Source organism: Gracilinanus agilis, chromosome 1, assembly GCF_016433145.1.
Source record: "Gracilinanus agilis isolate LMUSP501 chromosome 1, AgileGrace, whole genome shotgun sequence".
NCBI classification, from domain to species: domain Eukaryota; kingdom Metazoa; phylum Chordata; class Mammalia; order Didelphimorphia; family Didelphidae; genus Gracilinanus; species Gracilinanus agilis.
In genome coordinates this window covers 769576015-769592602 of record NC_058130.1, presented here as the reverse complement: position 1 = coordinate 769592602, position 16588 = coordinate 769576015, and the positions used below count along the sequence as shown (strand labels likewise).

General features: G+C 42.2%; 1 protein-coding gene across 1 annotated transcript in view; it reads left to right on the top strand.

The window, feature by feature from the left end:
- LOC123256905 (SV2 related protein) overlaps positions 1–16588 on the top strand; it is a 108202-nt gene that overhangs the window by 36025 nt on the left and 55589 nt on the right. Inside the window, exons 2-3 of the mRNA XM_044685460.1 lie at positions 14965–15125; positions 16411–16496. Coding sequence (XP_044541395.1) covers positions 14965–15125; positions 16411–16496 — 247 coding nt within the window. The remainder of the gene's footprint in view (positions 1–14964; positions 15126–16410; positions 16497–16588) is intronic.

The following is a 16588-nucleotide window of genomic DNA, read 5'->3' as shown; positions in this document are numbered from 1 at the left end:
GGGAGGAGGGAGGAAGGAGGAGGAGGGGGCGGGAGGAGAGGCGGGGGTGGGAGGAGGAACGGGGGCGGGGTAGTATCGTGGGAGGGAATGGGCAAGTTTCTGTTAGCAGCAAAGCTATCTCCGCCCCCTCTCCATCTAGCAGCTTCCTCTTCTCTCCCCTCTCCTCTCCTCTCCAGCTGCTGCTATTGCTGCCGCTACCCTCCTCCTCCTCCCCCTCTTCCTCTTCCTCCTCCTCTTCCTCCTCCTCTTCCTCCTCCTCCTCCGCTGCTCTCCCCTGGGCCGCTTTGTCTCCAGGGTGCCCTAGCTGCATCGGTGTAGCAGTGGGGAGCTGTCCAGCAGCCCCGCTCCTGAAACGCTTCCCAGCCCTCCATCCCCTCACCATGTAAGAGCCATGAGAACAGCGCTCCCCACCGCAGCCTGGCCATGGAGGATGATGTGTTCCAGCTGAGACAGCTGCCGTGAGTACCGCGGGGGGATGTGGGGGAGACAGACAGATGTGCATGCGTTTGGAAAAAGCCAGACCGCTCCAGGCAGGCAGCATCCGAGCTGTTCATTGCACCGAACCAAAAGGAGCCCCGAGAAAAGGAGTTAGGCCCCAAGGAAGCAGGCCATTTTCTCGGATGGGGAGCCCAAGTTGGGCATCTCTGACTCAGTTCAATTTCCCCCCCTCCGGTTATCAGGAGAGAATATGGGGAACCCCCTGGATGGGATATTGTCTGGGTTCTTCTCAGTCCTGGAGGGATGGATTAGCTGGCATCTGTCAGGGCTGGGATTTAAGGAAGGTGGAGCAGCTTATTTTAAACGCTGATAGCCTCTTAAAAGACTGGATGGACATTTGCCCTTAGCAGGTCTCCGACTCCTCAATGAATGACTCTCAGCCTCAGAAATCTTCAGAAATGCAAGGTCCCTCCTCCGGGAATGATAAGGATGTTTGCAAACACCATCTTCTCCCCCCCCCCCCCCAACACACGCACACACACCTCTTCCCACCAGTATTCCCACCAGGAATGGAAAGATGGGGCAAAGGGCTATTGTTTATAAAGTGTGTGAAGGGTAGGTCTGGACTCAGAACTGATTATATTATCCCTAGAATAGGATCCCTAGAAATCTCTTGCTTTCTTTTGAATGGATGGAGGACAGAATTTGAAAACAAACAAACAAACAGCTCCTCGGAAGCCCACCTTAATCCACTGACTTGAGGGAGACGTAGAATCCCCTGCTTAGGAGAAGTGACTGCTTCAGGGCAAAATAAAATTGCCCTGGAACCCTGGAGGACACGGTCAAGCAATTGTTCAAGACTGCTTCCCTTGGCTGGGGGCAGGAGGGGGTGGGGTGGTGGTTGGGTAGAGGGAAGATCCCTCTAGCAGATTTCCTGAGGGAAATCTAGGAGAAAGCAGTTGGGGCCATTCAGCCAAATCTCAGCTTGCTGAAAGAGATTCCATTTCGACCTGTCCCAAAGCATTGCTTATTATGCCTTCTGTGTGTCTTTTGTAATCATTCAGCTTAAAAAAAAAATGTTTCTCTCTGTAGCGCTTAAGTATCGTCCAAAGTCACTTTGGGTGTGGGTGTAATTGCTTAGCTAGTCAGATATTTCATACAAATACGGCTCTCCAAGGTGATGAGGAGGGAGCAATTCCATGAGGATTTCACTAAAGAGAGTACCTTGTAATTTCTGTTTCCTCCCCAGAGTAAAATGATTACATTAGATGGGGCGGAGGAGGGAAGGAGAGGGCAACTGTGCTGGATGGGACATGGAGGCTTTTATTAATAGAAAGATGCTAATAGGCATATATTTTATTGTTGAACACAGCATGATTTCATAAATAATAATCACGTCGGACATTGTACCAAAGATGGCCAGTTAGAGCTGCCAAACGCTGCTTGTCAGATGAGATATGAGAATATTGAAATACAAGTACCTGAGTGGAATTTCTATGGCTGAGTTAAAGAACTATGAAGCTTGCAAGGCACCTTGGAGATTAGTTTACAGAGGAGGAAATTAAGGCCTCCAGAGAGGGGAAGTAAGTTGTTTGTGGCCACACACTGGGGTAGGAGCCCTAACTTGAACCGTTTTTCTTCTGACATCAAACCCCTCTCTGTGTTGTCTACATAGAACTACTCTACTCTACTCTAACCGAAACTCAATTCAAAGTGCCAGAGGAAAAACAATAGCCCCAAATTAAATCATACTCATTAGGTGACATAAGGGAATATATCTGGCTGCAATATACAAAACTGACACTAAGTTGCAATTTTAAAACTTTGTGTTTTATAACAGATCTGACACATTTCACTCTCATTCAAAAATCTTCAATGGCTCCCTTTGGCCTCTAGGATAAAATAAAATCTTTATTGGCTCTTTATTATTTCTAGGATAGTTTTTTTAAAAATCCCCATGCTGGCACTTAAAGCCTTCCACCTACCTTGTTAGTTTTATTTTATGTTACTCCCCTTCACACACTGCCCATTATAATCAAGTTGACCTATCAGCTAGGTCTTGTATAGGACACACCATCTGTAGCCTCTTTACCTTTTCATAATCCATCAACCATGCCTGGAATTCCCTCCCTCCTCACCTTTGCCTCTTGGAATTCCTAGCTTCCTTCAAAACACAGCTGGGGAACCACCTGATACATGATGTCTTTTCTGATTCTCTGCATTTGTCAGCACTCTCTGCCTCTTGAAATTATTCTGTTATTTTATAAAGACTTTGGATTTACTCCTCTAGGTACATGCTGTAGCCCCCAGTGGAATGGAAGTTCCTAGAAGGCAAGGAATATTGCATTTTTTGCCTTTGTAGTCCCCAGTGCCTTGCACATTGGAGACATGTGACAAATGTCAGTTGAATTGATTTGAATAAACCTTGAACTTCTAAATTTACTGGATGTTAGGAATAAACCACAAAATAGCAGCTGGATGTGAAAGTGGATGGAATGCTGGACTTGGAAAACTATAGTTCAAATCCTGCCTTAGAGCTACAATAGCTGTGTAGTCCTGCTCCTCCCAGCCTCAGTTCCTCATCTGTAGAATGGGGACAATAGGAGAAAAAGAGAGAGAGAGAGAGAGAGAGAGAGAGAGAGAGAGAGAGAGAGAGAGAGAGATAGAGACAGAGAGAGAGAGAGAGACAGAGAGACAGAGACAGAGAGACAGAGACAGAGAGAGACAGAGAGAGACAGAGAGAGAGACAGAGAGACAGAGAGACAGAGAGACAGAGAGATAGAGAGAGGAAAAAGACTGAGACAGAGAAGTGAGTGAAAAGACAGAGAAGAAGCAGGGAAATTGGTTCCAGTTCTGGCTCTGTTGCTAACTACTAATATCATTCCTTGAACAAGCCACTTTCATTCTCTGGATCTCAGTTCCCTTCTCAGTAAATGAAGGACAAAGTATCTAGGCATCATGGTGGATAGAGCATTGGGCTTGGAATCAGAAAGACTCATCTTTGTAAGTTCAAATCCAGCCTCTGACACTTACTAGCTGTATGACCCCGGGCAAGTCACTTAATCTTGTTTGCCTCAGTTTTTTTCATCTGTAAAATGAACTGGAGAAGGAAATGCCAAACAGCTTCAATATTATTGCCAAGAAAACAGGGAAACAAAGAGTTGGGTGTGAATGATCAACAAAATGAATAAGTTGTGGTAGATCATCTCTAAGGGTATTATTCCCATCACTGACATTCTTTGTTCTGTGTTATAAGGTCCATCTCATTCCTAGTAAATTGAGTTCTAAGATGTCTTTTTGTCTCATCATTCTATATTCTAAGGAACCTTTTACCTCTGATGTTCTATGTTCACACACACACACACACACACACACACACACACACACACACACACACACACCAGAGATGGAAGAGAACTTAGAGGCCATCTAGACCTACTTCTTATTTTCCAGATAAGGTAAAAGAGCCCCAGAGAGGAGAAGTGAGTTGTCCATCATATCACAGCTGGTAAGGAGCAAAGTCAAGATCTGAACTCAGGTCCCATGGCTCTAAATCCAGTGCTCTTTCCCCTACCTCCTAGGTCCCTTCTAGCTCTGAATTCAATGTTTGATGTCCTGAGGTTCCCTACAACATCAATGGTCTATGAACAAAACACAAACACAAAATCCACTTTAATGATTTACTAAAGATTTAAGAGATTTCTGCAAACTTGCAGCACATGTGAAATTTGCAGATGAATCAAGGAATGCCTCCCTGGACCAAAGACCCTGCATGAAGTTACCTGGACATCTCTGTACTGACTCCAATAGAAAACTGACCTTAAAAATAGAACAACATTTAGAAAAACAAAAACTAAGAATGCCGATTATCTGGGGCTCTAAAGAATACTTAGAATACACAGAATTACATCTGAATGAATAATTGGCATGATTTTTGGGATATTTGACAGTAATTCATCCTTAAAACTCAGCTCAAAATGCCATGTTCCTCCATGTACCATGGGAAATTATGACATAAGGACCATTTATGCTGTCTCCCATGTATGATGTACATGGATTGAAAAGTAGATTTCCTTGAAATGATGGTATAATGGAAATACCAATGCATGTGGAGTCAAGAGAATTGAATTCAAATTCCAGTTCTCTCTCTCTCTTTTTTTAAACCTTTACCTTCTGTCTTAGAATTAATACTATGTATTGGTTTTAAGGCAGAAAAGTAGGAAGGGCTAGGAAATGAGGGTTAAGTGACTTGCCCAGGGTCACACAGCTAGAAAGTGTCTGAGGCCAAATTTGAATCCAGCATTTCCTATCTCTAGGCCTGGCTCTTTATCCACTAAGCCACCCCTCCCCCCACTTCTTAAAAGATGTATGGTCTTAAAGAAAGGAAATAAGCATCTATTAAGTGCCTACTATGTGCCAGCCACTGTGCTGAGGGCTTTCCAAACCTTATATTCTTCTTACAAACAATATTATCTCAACAATCCTGGGAGGCAAATTCTATTATTATTCATAACCATTATATCATTGAGGAAACTGAAGGAAACAGAGGTTAAGTGACTTGCTTAGGGTCACACAGCTAGTAAGCATCTGAAGCTGGATTTGAATTCAGATATTCCTGACCCCAGTCCCAGTTACTCTATCCACTGTGCCTCCTAGCTGCCTTGAGCATTCAATCAATAAATATTTACTATGTGCCAGGAATGGTAGTAGGCAATGGGGTTACAAAGACAAAAGTAAAATAAGAAAAAAGTAGAAACAGACCCTGCCCTCAAGAAGCTTATATTCTATCATCCATATGTAAATGGAACCTGACTCCCAAAGCCCATTCCTGTGGATTCTTTCCTTATTAGTGGAAATCAATGCCCGAGCCCATGGGAGGAGCAGGTTAGAGTTGGGGTGAGGGGGAAAGAAGAAAGCACCTGGTCAAATCTCTTCTTGTCTCTTTGGTCTCTGAAGTACCTTTTAGGGGCTAATGGCAGCCAGCTTCAAGAGAAGATGGATGAGATTAAGACTGGGAACAAGCTGACTTGAGAGGAGTTGATTGTATCCATCATGTCCCTAATCACCAATTGCTATATTAGAGACTTTGAGAAAACTTTTCCTTGTGTGAAGTTCAGGACTCTCTTTCTTGATCCAACTGAGTTACCTCACTCCTAATGGGAGAGCTCTTTTATTCTGTATTGTTTGGTATTTATTTTCCTAGTTATACTTCCTCTGATTTTTATTTTGTTACTGATTTGGATAAATGGGTTTCTTTGCTAATTGCTGAATTATGGACCTAGTATTTGATGGGAAGAGGTCAAACCCTGGATATAAAGCTTGGAACCTCCTTTACCCATTAAGAAACAATGATCTGAAGTTTAGCTTGAACTTGAAAACCACATCCTCCAAGACCAATAATATTTAAGAGAGCAAATAAATATATTCTAGCCAAGTGTACTCTCTCTCTGAGAAAAAAAGAGTGGGTCAAGCTTATGGCCCCAACCTCCTACTTTCTGACAAGAATGAAAGCCTCCCTTGGAGAAGGATGGGGAGGGGGAGGGAAAAAAGGCTAGAGAAGTTTGTTCAGCCTCCCTTCAAGCCACACAACAAACCTCCCCCATCCTACATATGGTGAACAGCCCTCATTCTAAAAGCATATGCAGAATAAATACAAAATGGATACAAGTTCATTTTGGTAGGAAGGCACTGGGCACAGTGATGGTGAACCTTTTAGAGACTGAATGCTCAAACAGCAGTCCTCATGCAGCATGTGAGCCCCCTGCCTTAGCCCAGACAGAGGAGGGAGGGAGCACTGCCATTGGGCAGAGGGATGGGCGAAGTGAAGAATGTCCTTAGGCATAGTGGAGAAGGGGAATGCCATAAGTTTGCCAACATGACACTGGGACCTGAGGAAATCAGGAAAGGTTTGATCTAGATCAGTGGTTCCCAAACTTTTTTGGCCTTCCACTCCCTTTCCAGAAAAAATATTACTTAGCCCCCTGGAAATTATTTTTTTTTAAATTTTAATAGCAATTAATGGGAAAGATAAATGCACCTGTGGCCATCACCGCCTCCCTGGATTGCTGCAGCACCCACCAGGGGGCGGTGGAGCCCACTTTGGGAATCACTGATCTAGATGATGTTGCTTGATGAGAGTCTTGAAGAAAACTACAGAATTTAAGAGTTGTAGGTGAGGAGATGGTATATATCAAGCACAGGACAGCCAGTGCAAAGACAAAGAGGTGGGAGATAGAATATCATGTGTGAGGAACAGTAAGTCCAGTGTGACTAGATTTGAATATGTGAAGGAAAGGAATAAGACTGGAAAGATAGAATGGGGCCAGATTGTATAGAACTTTAGATGCCAAAAAAAGGAAGTTAGAGATAATAAAAGAGCTTAGGTATAGAGTATGGGATTGATACAGTCAGAGAAGATTGTGTCCTCAACTTGGAGAGAAATGTTTTATAGCAATGATTCTTGCTATCAGTAAATCTCTTTTCTAAAATCTATTGGAGGGGAGCAGCTGGGTTGGATTTGTGAATTGAGAACCACATCTAGAGGTCCTAGGTTCAAATCTGACCTCAGATACTTCCTAGCTGTGTGACCCTGGATGAGTCACTTAACCCCCATTGCCTAGCCCTTACCCCTCTTCTGCCTTGGAGCCAATACAGAGTATTGATTCTAAGGCAGAAGGTAAGGGTTTTTAAATAAATAGATAAAATCTATTGGAGTTCAGATCGATAATGAGTAACACCCCGATGGAAGCTCATGAGTGGCAGTACTAGAACCCTTCAGCTTCTTAGGGTTACTCCTAGAATCCTGAGTGGAGTAGGAGTCAGTTTCCCTCTGGAGAACCTGACCAGTGATGGGAATGGCTTCAGAAGGGAACTACATCAAGGTCTGGATATCACATTTTTTAGAAAGGACATCCCTCAGGTGGAAAATGTTAGAAGAAAGTAACAAGGATGACAAAAGACCTCAAGCTCATGCTGTATGAGGAACAAGGGAAGGAACTGAGAGATGGTTATCCTTGAGAGAACAGGTAGGAGGGACAGGAGAGCCATCTTTAACTTTTGGAAGGACTGGCACATGGATGATGGAGTAGACTTGCATTTGACCTCAAAAGCCAAAGGAGGAAAAGTGGATCATAGATAGAAATAAATTTAAGTTTGATATTCAAAAGACGAATTCCACTAAAATAAACTAGGCTGCCTTGGGAAGTTGTGGCTTCCCACTAACTGGAGGTTTTCAAACAAAGTCTAGATGACCAGGGAATCAGGGAATTTTCTTAAGGTGTGGGTTGGCCTGGATGGCCTCTGAAGGCATTTCCTTATGTAAGAGTCCATGAATCTTTTTTTTTATTTTAAACCCTCACCTTCCACCTTAGAATCAATACTATGTATCCAAGGCAGAAGAGTGGTAAGGGCTAGGCAGTGGGGGTTAAGTGACTTACCCAGGGTCACACAGGTAGGAAGTGTCTAAGGCCAGATTTGAACCTAGTACCTACCGTCTCTAGGCCTGGCTCTCAATCCACTGAGCCACCCAGCTGTCCCTGAGAGTCCGTGATTCATATCCAACTCTTTTGTGAGCCCATTTGGAGTTTTCTTGGCAAAGATATTAGAATGGTTTGTCATTTCTTTCTCCCACTCATTTTTACAGATGAGGGAACTGAGGCCAACAGGGTCAGGTGATTTACCCAGGGTCACCCAACTAGGAAATGTATGAGGCCAGATTTGAACTCATGAAGATGAATCTTCCTGATTCTAAATCCAGTGCTCCATCCACTGTGTCACCTAGCTGCCCCCTGAACAGAGTTAGAGGGGAAATTTTAGCTGGATTAGAGTAGTCAAGGATGCTTCCAGGGGGAGGTGGGCCAGAGATGCACAGAAGTGGTGCTTCTCCAGTGAGGGGAATAAACGTAGGGAGGCAGGATTGAATAGGTCATGGTGGGGATGCAGTTAGGGCTGAGAAAGCATGTTAATGAAGAGAAAGGAACAAGCATGAGCTATGCTAAGTGCTTTACAAATATTTGATCTTCAAAACAACACTGGGTGGATCCTATTAGGATCCCTATTTTACAGTTGAGAAAACTGAGGCTGTCAGAGGAAAAGTGACTTGCCCAGGATGACTCAGCTAGGAAGTGTATGAAGCTGGATTTGAATTCAGTTCTTCTTTTGTCCAGGTCAAGCATCTCTATCCACTTTACCACCTACCTGATTACTCACTCAATTTCCCAGGGCCTCAGTTTCCTCCTCTATAAAATGAGGGATCAAAACTTGATGTCTTCTGATTCTAACCATTTCCAGATCTATGAACCTAGAGACCTCCCAGGGCCTCAGCCAGCTCTCTATAAGCTGCTGATAATCACCAGAGAGAGTTTCTTAGCAGAAGTCAACCCCCTACTCCAGTGAAATCCCAGATGTGTACTGTTCTCGGAACTGGAGATACTATTATGTAGCATAGGAGAAAGAGTCTGAAGACCTGGGTTCAAATCTTAGCTTTGCCGCTTGTGATCTTCTGTGCCTCAGTTTCCCCATAATAATAAAAGTTAACAATAACTGGCATTTATTTAGAGATTTGCAGAGTGCTTTACATAAGCTATTTCATTTCATCCTCACAACAACCCTGTGAGATAGATGCTATTATTGTTTTCATTTTTGTTTAGTCATTTCATTTGTTTCTGACTCTTCATGACCCCGTTTGGGCTTTTCTTGGCAAAGACACTGGTGTGGTTTGCCACTTCCATCTCCAGCTCATTTGATAGGTGTGGAAACTGGGGATGGGAGGTAAAGAGGGTTAAGTGACTTATTCATGGTCACATAGCTAGTAAGTGTCTCAGGTCAGATTTGAACTCAGTTCTTCTTGATTCTGGGCACAGCCACCTAACTGCCCTTGGTGGCCCATTTTACAGATGAGAAAACTGAAGCATGTAAGGGTTAAGTCACTGGTAAGATGAGGGGGGTTAGCTTAGAAGGCCTCTGAGGGCCCAGTCGGCTCTAGACCTAGGATCCTGAATCCCTGCCCTCAAGGAGCTTACCTTCTTCTGAGGTGCGAGGTGAGGAGGGGATAAACTATACTCAGATAAATAAGTAGAAGGTAATCTGAGGAGAGAGAGAAGGTGGACGCAGCATTCAAATCAAGAGATTCAGAGACCCCGGACATGGGGGACAGCTTAGACAAATGTGATGGCAGGCAATGGGAAGCTGGGCTTAGGGAACACTCTGTATCCAGTTGGGCCGGTGTCGAGTTCAAGAAGGGCAGAAACATGAAATAAGGACAGAGGGATGGAGCCAGATTATGGCCCTTCCCCGGTCAGCTAAGGATACTGTATTTTATTCTAGGGGCAGAGATGAAAAGCCTCTGAATTTATTACTGTTATTAGCCTCCTCGAGACTGTCCTGTGAGTATATATAGGCATGTGAAGGGATGACTGCACTCATTCTCCCAGCTGGGTGGAATAGGGGATCCAAGTCTCCACCGTGTATTTACTTTTTCTAAACCCTTTCCTTCCATCTTAGAATCAATACTGTATATTGGCTCCAAGGCAGAAGAGCGGTAAGGGCTAGGCAGTGGGGGTTAAGTGACTTGCCCAGGGTCACACAGCTAGGAAGTGTGCACCTCGTTGTCCCACCTTGTATTTACTCCTATCCACTTGGTAAAGGTAGCCTTGGGTCTCTCTGTCACAGAATTGCCTCTTTCCAACTTCAAGAGGAGCCCTTAGCTCTGGGGCTCGGCCTGCTGAATTCCATTCTAAACCAGACTTCCCCACTGATGAAAGTAAAAGGTTCCATCATAGTCCTCGTATCTCTGCCACCAAAGCTCACCAGCTGCATCCCTGCCATGACCAGCCATACAAATATCTCTAGCCTGGAGGCTTTGATTGGAGGGTTGCTCAAGGGCGTCCAAATGGTTCTCCTGGCTTTGATGTACTTGGCGATCCTTTCAAAAGCATGCTGCCCAATCTGAGTGAAGTTCACTGTGAGTGGCTGAAGGTTACAGTGGTCAGCTTGGTTTTTAATGTCACTTTCTGCATTCATCCACCTTTGCTCGGCACTTCATAGTACGAGAACAGCTTTCTGTACAAGATTAGTTCAGGTGAGGAAACTGAGTCCTACAGAGGGGAACTGAGGGACCTGAACCCACATCTTCCAATCACAAGCCCTAGTATTTGCTGGTTCTCAATTATACAAAATTTTCTCTGAGATTCAGTTTCTCCATCTGGAAAATAAGCATAATCATACCTGTGGTCTCTGTCTCCCAATAGCAAATGAGATAACGTAGATGAAATTTTTAAATGTTTAAAGCTCTTTATAAATGATGATTCACTGCTTTCTTTCTTCTCATTCAATGTTGTTTGGCTAGAAGCAGAGCTGGTTCAAGTTTCTCTCCTGCTACTATTTGAGATTTAATGCTCTGTGTGCTAATGTATGGATGGATAAACTATCCACTTTTGGTAACTGGATATTATCATTATGTTAGGATCCTAGATCTAGAGCTGGAAGGTTCCTTAGAGTTCAAACCCCTTTGTCTTACAAACAATGATGATGATGATGATGATGATGATGATGATGATGATAATTGTGAAAATGATGGTGATGATGAAAATGATGGTGATGATGATGGTGGTGGTCATGATGGTGAAAATGATGGTGATGCTGGTGGTGATGGTGATGATGATGATGATGATGATGATGATGATGGTGATGGCAATGGTGATGATGGTGATGATGTTGACAGTAATAATGATTATGAGGCAGAGAAAGGCAAAGTAACTTGCCCAGAGTCACACAGGTAATAAATGTCTTAAGTGGGATTTGAACCAAGGTTTCCCTGACTCTTTCATTATCATCATTGCCACCACCATCATACTTATCATCACTATCATCATCATTTTCACCATTATTTTCATTATTATCATAATCATTTTCACCATCATCATCTCATTTGATGGAGTTCAGATACAAATAGTCTTGGGAAAAGTTACTATTCTAGGATCCTTTTTTTATATTTTGCATTCTACAGACTATTGCAAAGTAGATAAAAAAGATGATTATTGTTGTTGTTGCCCATTTCTTGTTTGCATCTTTTTCAATAACGCTCAGACACAAATGTCTTGAACAACGCTGACACCTCTTACTCCTTTATATTAAGTGATGTAAGGTCTATAGCCCAGGTAAACTACTTGGGTGAGTTCACTAAAATGGAAAGAATTTATTTTGTCCTCAGCACATTCACTGCAAGCATCCTCAGCACATTCACTGCAAGCATCCTCTGTACAATAGCAGTAGCAGGCAGGAGGATGGGAATGGTGTGTATCTCAGCCTGTTCCCATAATATTTTGATCTCCTCTGCCAGATTTATACTTGAAGAGTTTGTTGTTGTCAATATTGTTTTTCCCCCCCTAGAGCTTGTAGACTGTGTGTTTGGGGAATGATGATGACATCTAGGGACCGACTGGAACCAGCTCATACCAACTCATGAGAGTCAATTATTAAATTTTCCATGTGAGCATTTATACCTCAGAAATTGGCAAACACTGTAAATCAGAGCATGATTTATTGTTTTGTTGACTGGCCAAATGTAAGAAAGTGATGGAGAAAATGTTAGTAATACAAATTATACATAAACGCGTCATGCTCATGGTTTATTTTTCAGAGAGCTGGTGGTACAACACTTACTGGTACACCTCAGAATCTATTAAAAACATCAGCTGCAAGTTTTTATGAATCAATGTTCTGCAAGCGTGATTGGAGGAAATAGTTTGATCTGGGATAATGGTCTGGTCCCAATATAGTTTATTGGTTGATTTCTTCAGGGTATTTTGAAAGCTATATTTATAGTAAGAGGATTTGTTGTCTGTCAATCTGCCAAAGATAAAGGTATAATAATTATTATTTTTTAAGCCCTTACCTTCTGTCTTAGAATCAATACTGTGTATTGGTTCCAAGACAGAAGAGCAGTAAGGGCCAGGTAATGAGGGTTAAGTAACTTGTACGGGATCACACAGCTGGGAAGTATCTGAGGTCAGATTTGAACCCAGGACCTCCCATCTCTAGGCCTGGCTCTCAATTCACTGAGCCACTCAGTTGCCCCTATATAATTATTTTTTAAATAATATTTTACTTTTTTCCTCAATTACCTGAAAAAACAATTTTTACCTCTTTTTTTAAAGTTTGAGCCAAATTTTCACCATTTCTCCCATCCCCCATTTTTCCCTTACCCTACTCCCCAACATGGCAAACAATCTGACATCGATTTTACATGTGTAAGAGTATAAAACATCTTTCCATATTAGTCATTTTATGAGAACTCAAACAAACAAAAGAAAAATGAAGGAATAGAGTAAAATAGAGTAGTGTGTCTCAACTTGAATTCAGACTCTGTCAATTCTTTCTCTGGAGGCAGATGGCATTTTTCATCACGAATCCTTGAGGATTGTCTTGGATCACTGTGTTGCTAAGAATAGCTAAGTCATTCATAAATCTGCATCATGTAATATTACTGTTACTGTGTACAAAATTCTCCTGGTTCTGCTCACTTCACTTTGCATCAGTTCATGTAGGTCTTTCCGTGTTTTTCTGAAATTATCCCTCTCATCATTTCTTAATCATCTTCCATTAAAATCATATGCCACAACTCGTTCAGCCATTTCCCAAATGATGGACATCTCTGCATTTTCCAATTCTTTTCCATCTTGAAAAGAGTTGCTAGAAATATTTTTGTACAAACGGGTCCTTTTGTCTTTTTTAAACTTCTCTTTGGGATACAGACCTAGTAGTGGTATTGATGGCCAAAAGGTATGCATAATTTTAAAGCCCTTTGGGCATAGTTCCAAATTGTTCTCCAGAGTGATTATATCAGTTCACAACTCCACCAACAGTGTATTAGTGTTCCAAATTTCCTACATCCCCTTCAATGCTTATCATTTTCCTTTTCTGTCAAACTGGCCAATCTGATAGATGTGGGGTGGTACCTCATGGTTTTGTTAATTTGCATTTCTCTAATCAGGAGGGATTTAGAGCATTTTTTCATGTGATTTTATATAGCTTTGATTTCTTCATCTGAAAACTCCCTATTCATATCTTTTGACCATTTCTCCATTAGGGAATGATTTGTATTCTTATAATTTTGACTCAGTTCTCTATTTATTTGAAGTATAAGGTCTTTATCAGAGAGATATATAAATTGAATATGCATTCCTTTTTTAAAAACCCTCCCCTTCCATCTTAGAATCAAAGTGTGTATTGGTACCAAGGCAGAAGACTAGTAAGGGCTAGGCATTGGGGGTTAAGTGACTTGCCCAGGGTCACACAACTAAGAAGTATCTGGGACCAGATTTTACCAACCATTTCATTCCACCACCCCCAAAACCCTTCCATCTTAGAATCAATTATGTGTATTGGTGCCAAGGCAGAAGAGTAGTAAGGGCTAGGCATTGGGGGTTAAGTGACTTGTCTAGGATCACCCAGCTAGGAAGTATCTGAGGCCAGATTTAAACCCACTTCCTCCTGCTCCAGACCTGGCTTTTAATCCTCTAGCTGTTTCCAACCTGCATTTATTAAACACCTACCATGTTCTAGGCACTGGAGATACAAAGCCCAAACAAAGGATGCAATCCCTTTTCCTCAAGGAACTAAGCGTCCATGATTCCGTGATACTCTCATCCCCATCATACAGATGAAGAAATTAAAGTGTGAACAAGTTAAGTGTCTTCTCCAAGGTCATATTAAGCATTAATATGCCCTGGATCAAGTATTTTACTTCTAATGGGAACATGGTAGCCATTTCTTGGGCATACATTTATGGGCAGAAATGGCAACATTTAATTCTTATCTCACTATTATTGGCAAGCATATTATGGCCAAGGGGGCAGCTGGGTAGCTCAGTGAATTGAAAGCCAGCCCAAGAGACAAGAGGTCCTGGATTCAAATCTGGACTCAGACACTTCCTAGCTGAATGATCCTGGGCAAGTCACTTAACCCCCATTGCCTAGCCTTGGAAACAATACATAGTATTGATTCTAAGGCAGGAGGTAAGGGTTAAAAAAAAAAAAAAAAGAATATTATGGCCAATAGAAAAAAGTGCCATGGGATAATCAAGAGCTAGAATAGACCTCCAAGACCATTGAATCCAACTCCATCATTTGTCAGATAAGGAAAGGGAGGTAGATAATGGTTAAGTGACTTGACCAGGGTCACACAGCTAGGAAGTATCTGAGGCCAAGTCTGAATCCCATCTCTAGATCTAGCTCTCAATCCACTAAGCCATTTAGCTGCCCCCCCCCACGCTTATATTCCAATTTACTAGCCACTCACTTCAATTCTCTGGTCAAATCAACAAACATTAAGTGCTTACTGTATGCCAGGCACAGTGCTAAGCCCTGAAATACAAGAAAAGTAAAAGCCAGCCCTACTCTCAAGGAGTTTACAGATAACTGGACGACAAGCAAAAGCTTTTTCTATTTAACCAGCCGTAAGATTTCCACAAAGGATGGAGAGTCAGGGAAACAGCTCCCCTCCCTAAGCGTCCCTGGTTTCCTCTAGTGTGGTCAAGTTCCGGCGAACGGGAGAGAGCTCCAGGTCTGAAGACGATGCCATCTCGGGAGAGCATGAAATCCAGATTGAAGGAGTTCGGTCAGACTTAGAGGCTGTGGAATTGGAGGATGGAGCTGCAGTACCCAAGGAGTTTGCCAATCCCACGGATGGTGAGTAGGATAATAATAATAATAATAATAATAATAATAATAATAATAATAATAATAATAAATAGATAAACAATGACTAATCATCCTTTTGTGATTTAAGATTTGCAAAACATTTTACTTACCTTATTTGATCTGAGCCTCACATCAACCTTGGGAAGTAGATATTGTTTTTATCCCCATTTTACAGATGAGGAAACCAAGGCTGAGAATGTCCAGTGATTTTCCCAGTGCCAAACAACTAGTAAGTGGCAGGATTTGAATTTGGGCTTTCTTGACTCCACCTTTAGCACTCTACCCACTGGGCCACCTGGCTTTCAGGATCTACCCACTATCTAAAAAATAAAGTTTATAGCCATTTTTTTTCAATTAACAAAAGTTTGTCTTCTCTCCTCCAATTTTTTCCCATATTGGAAAAGAAAAGATAAAAGGAAACCTTTGTAACAAATATGCAAAGGCCAGCAAAACTGATTCCCACATAGGTCATCCAACAACTGTTCTTAACAGCCCAAGTAAAGTATTTGTGGAGGTTGAGGTTCACTTGTGGGTTAGCCTCATCAAAATCTACCCAATGCACACAAACTTGCTTCAAGAGCTTATTACATCTAGAGGGGAAGGTGATAAAGGCCTGGAAACATCATTAGCAGGATTTTATTGTGGTCAATTTCAACAAATATGGATTATATTCCAATCTATCTTGTTGGGATCCCCCCCATTTTATTTTATTTTATTATTTTATTAAAACTCCTCTTATCTTCTATCATAGAATCAATGCTGTACTTTGGTTCCAAGGCAGAAGAGAGGGAAGGGCTAGGCAATAGGGGCAAAGTGACTTGCCCAGGGTCACACAGCTAGGAAGTGTCTGAGTTTTAGTTTTAGTGTTATTTCTAGTTGCCTTATCAAGACCATTGTGTAAAGTTTTCTCCAGGTCCTGCTATATTCCATCTGCCTCAGTTCATCCAAAACTTCTCAGGTTTCTCTAATTCCTAACCTTCATTTTCCTTGGCCCAATAATATTCCCTTCCGCTCGTATACCACAATTGGTTCAGCCATTCCTTAAATGATGGAGCAATAATATTAAGCATATGTTAAGTGCCTGCTGTGTCCCTGGCACTGGGCTAGGCAGGAGGTGGCAGTTATGAAGATGACCATCCCTGAAAGGGAAGGAACATGGAGTGAACTTTCCTGCATGCTTAAACCTCCACCATCTTCCAAATTAACTTTCAATTTAACGTATTCCCACCCTAGGAAAACTATAGGGAAACTGACTTCTTTATCTTATTCTCAGATACTTTCATGGTGGAAGATGCAGTGGAAGCCATCGGCTTTGGGAAGTTTCAGTGGAAACTGTCTGTCCTCACTGGATTGGCATGGGCAAGTACTTGGAATGGGCTCAGTCCAGGGTTTTAGAAGCAGATTTTAAGGGATCCCTATATACCACTGAGATGTCTTGTTTTGTTTTGTTT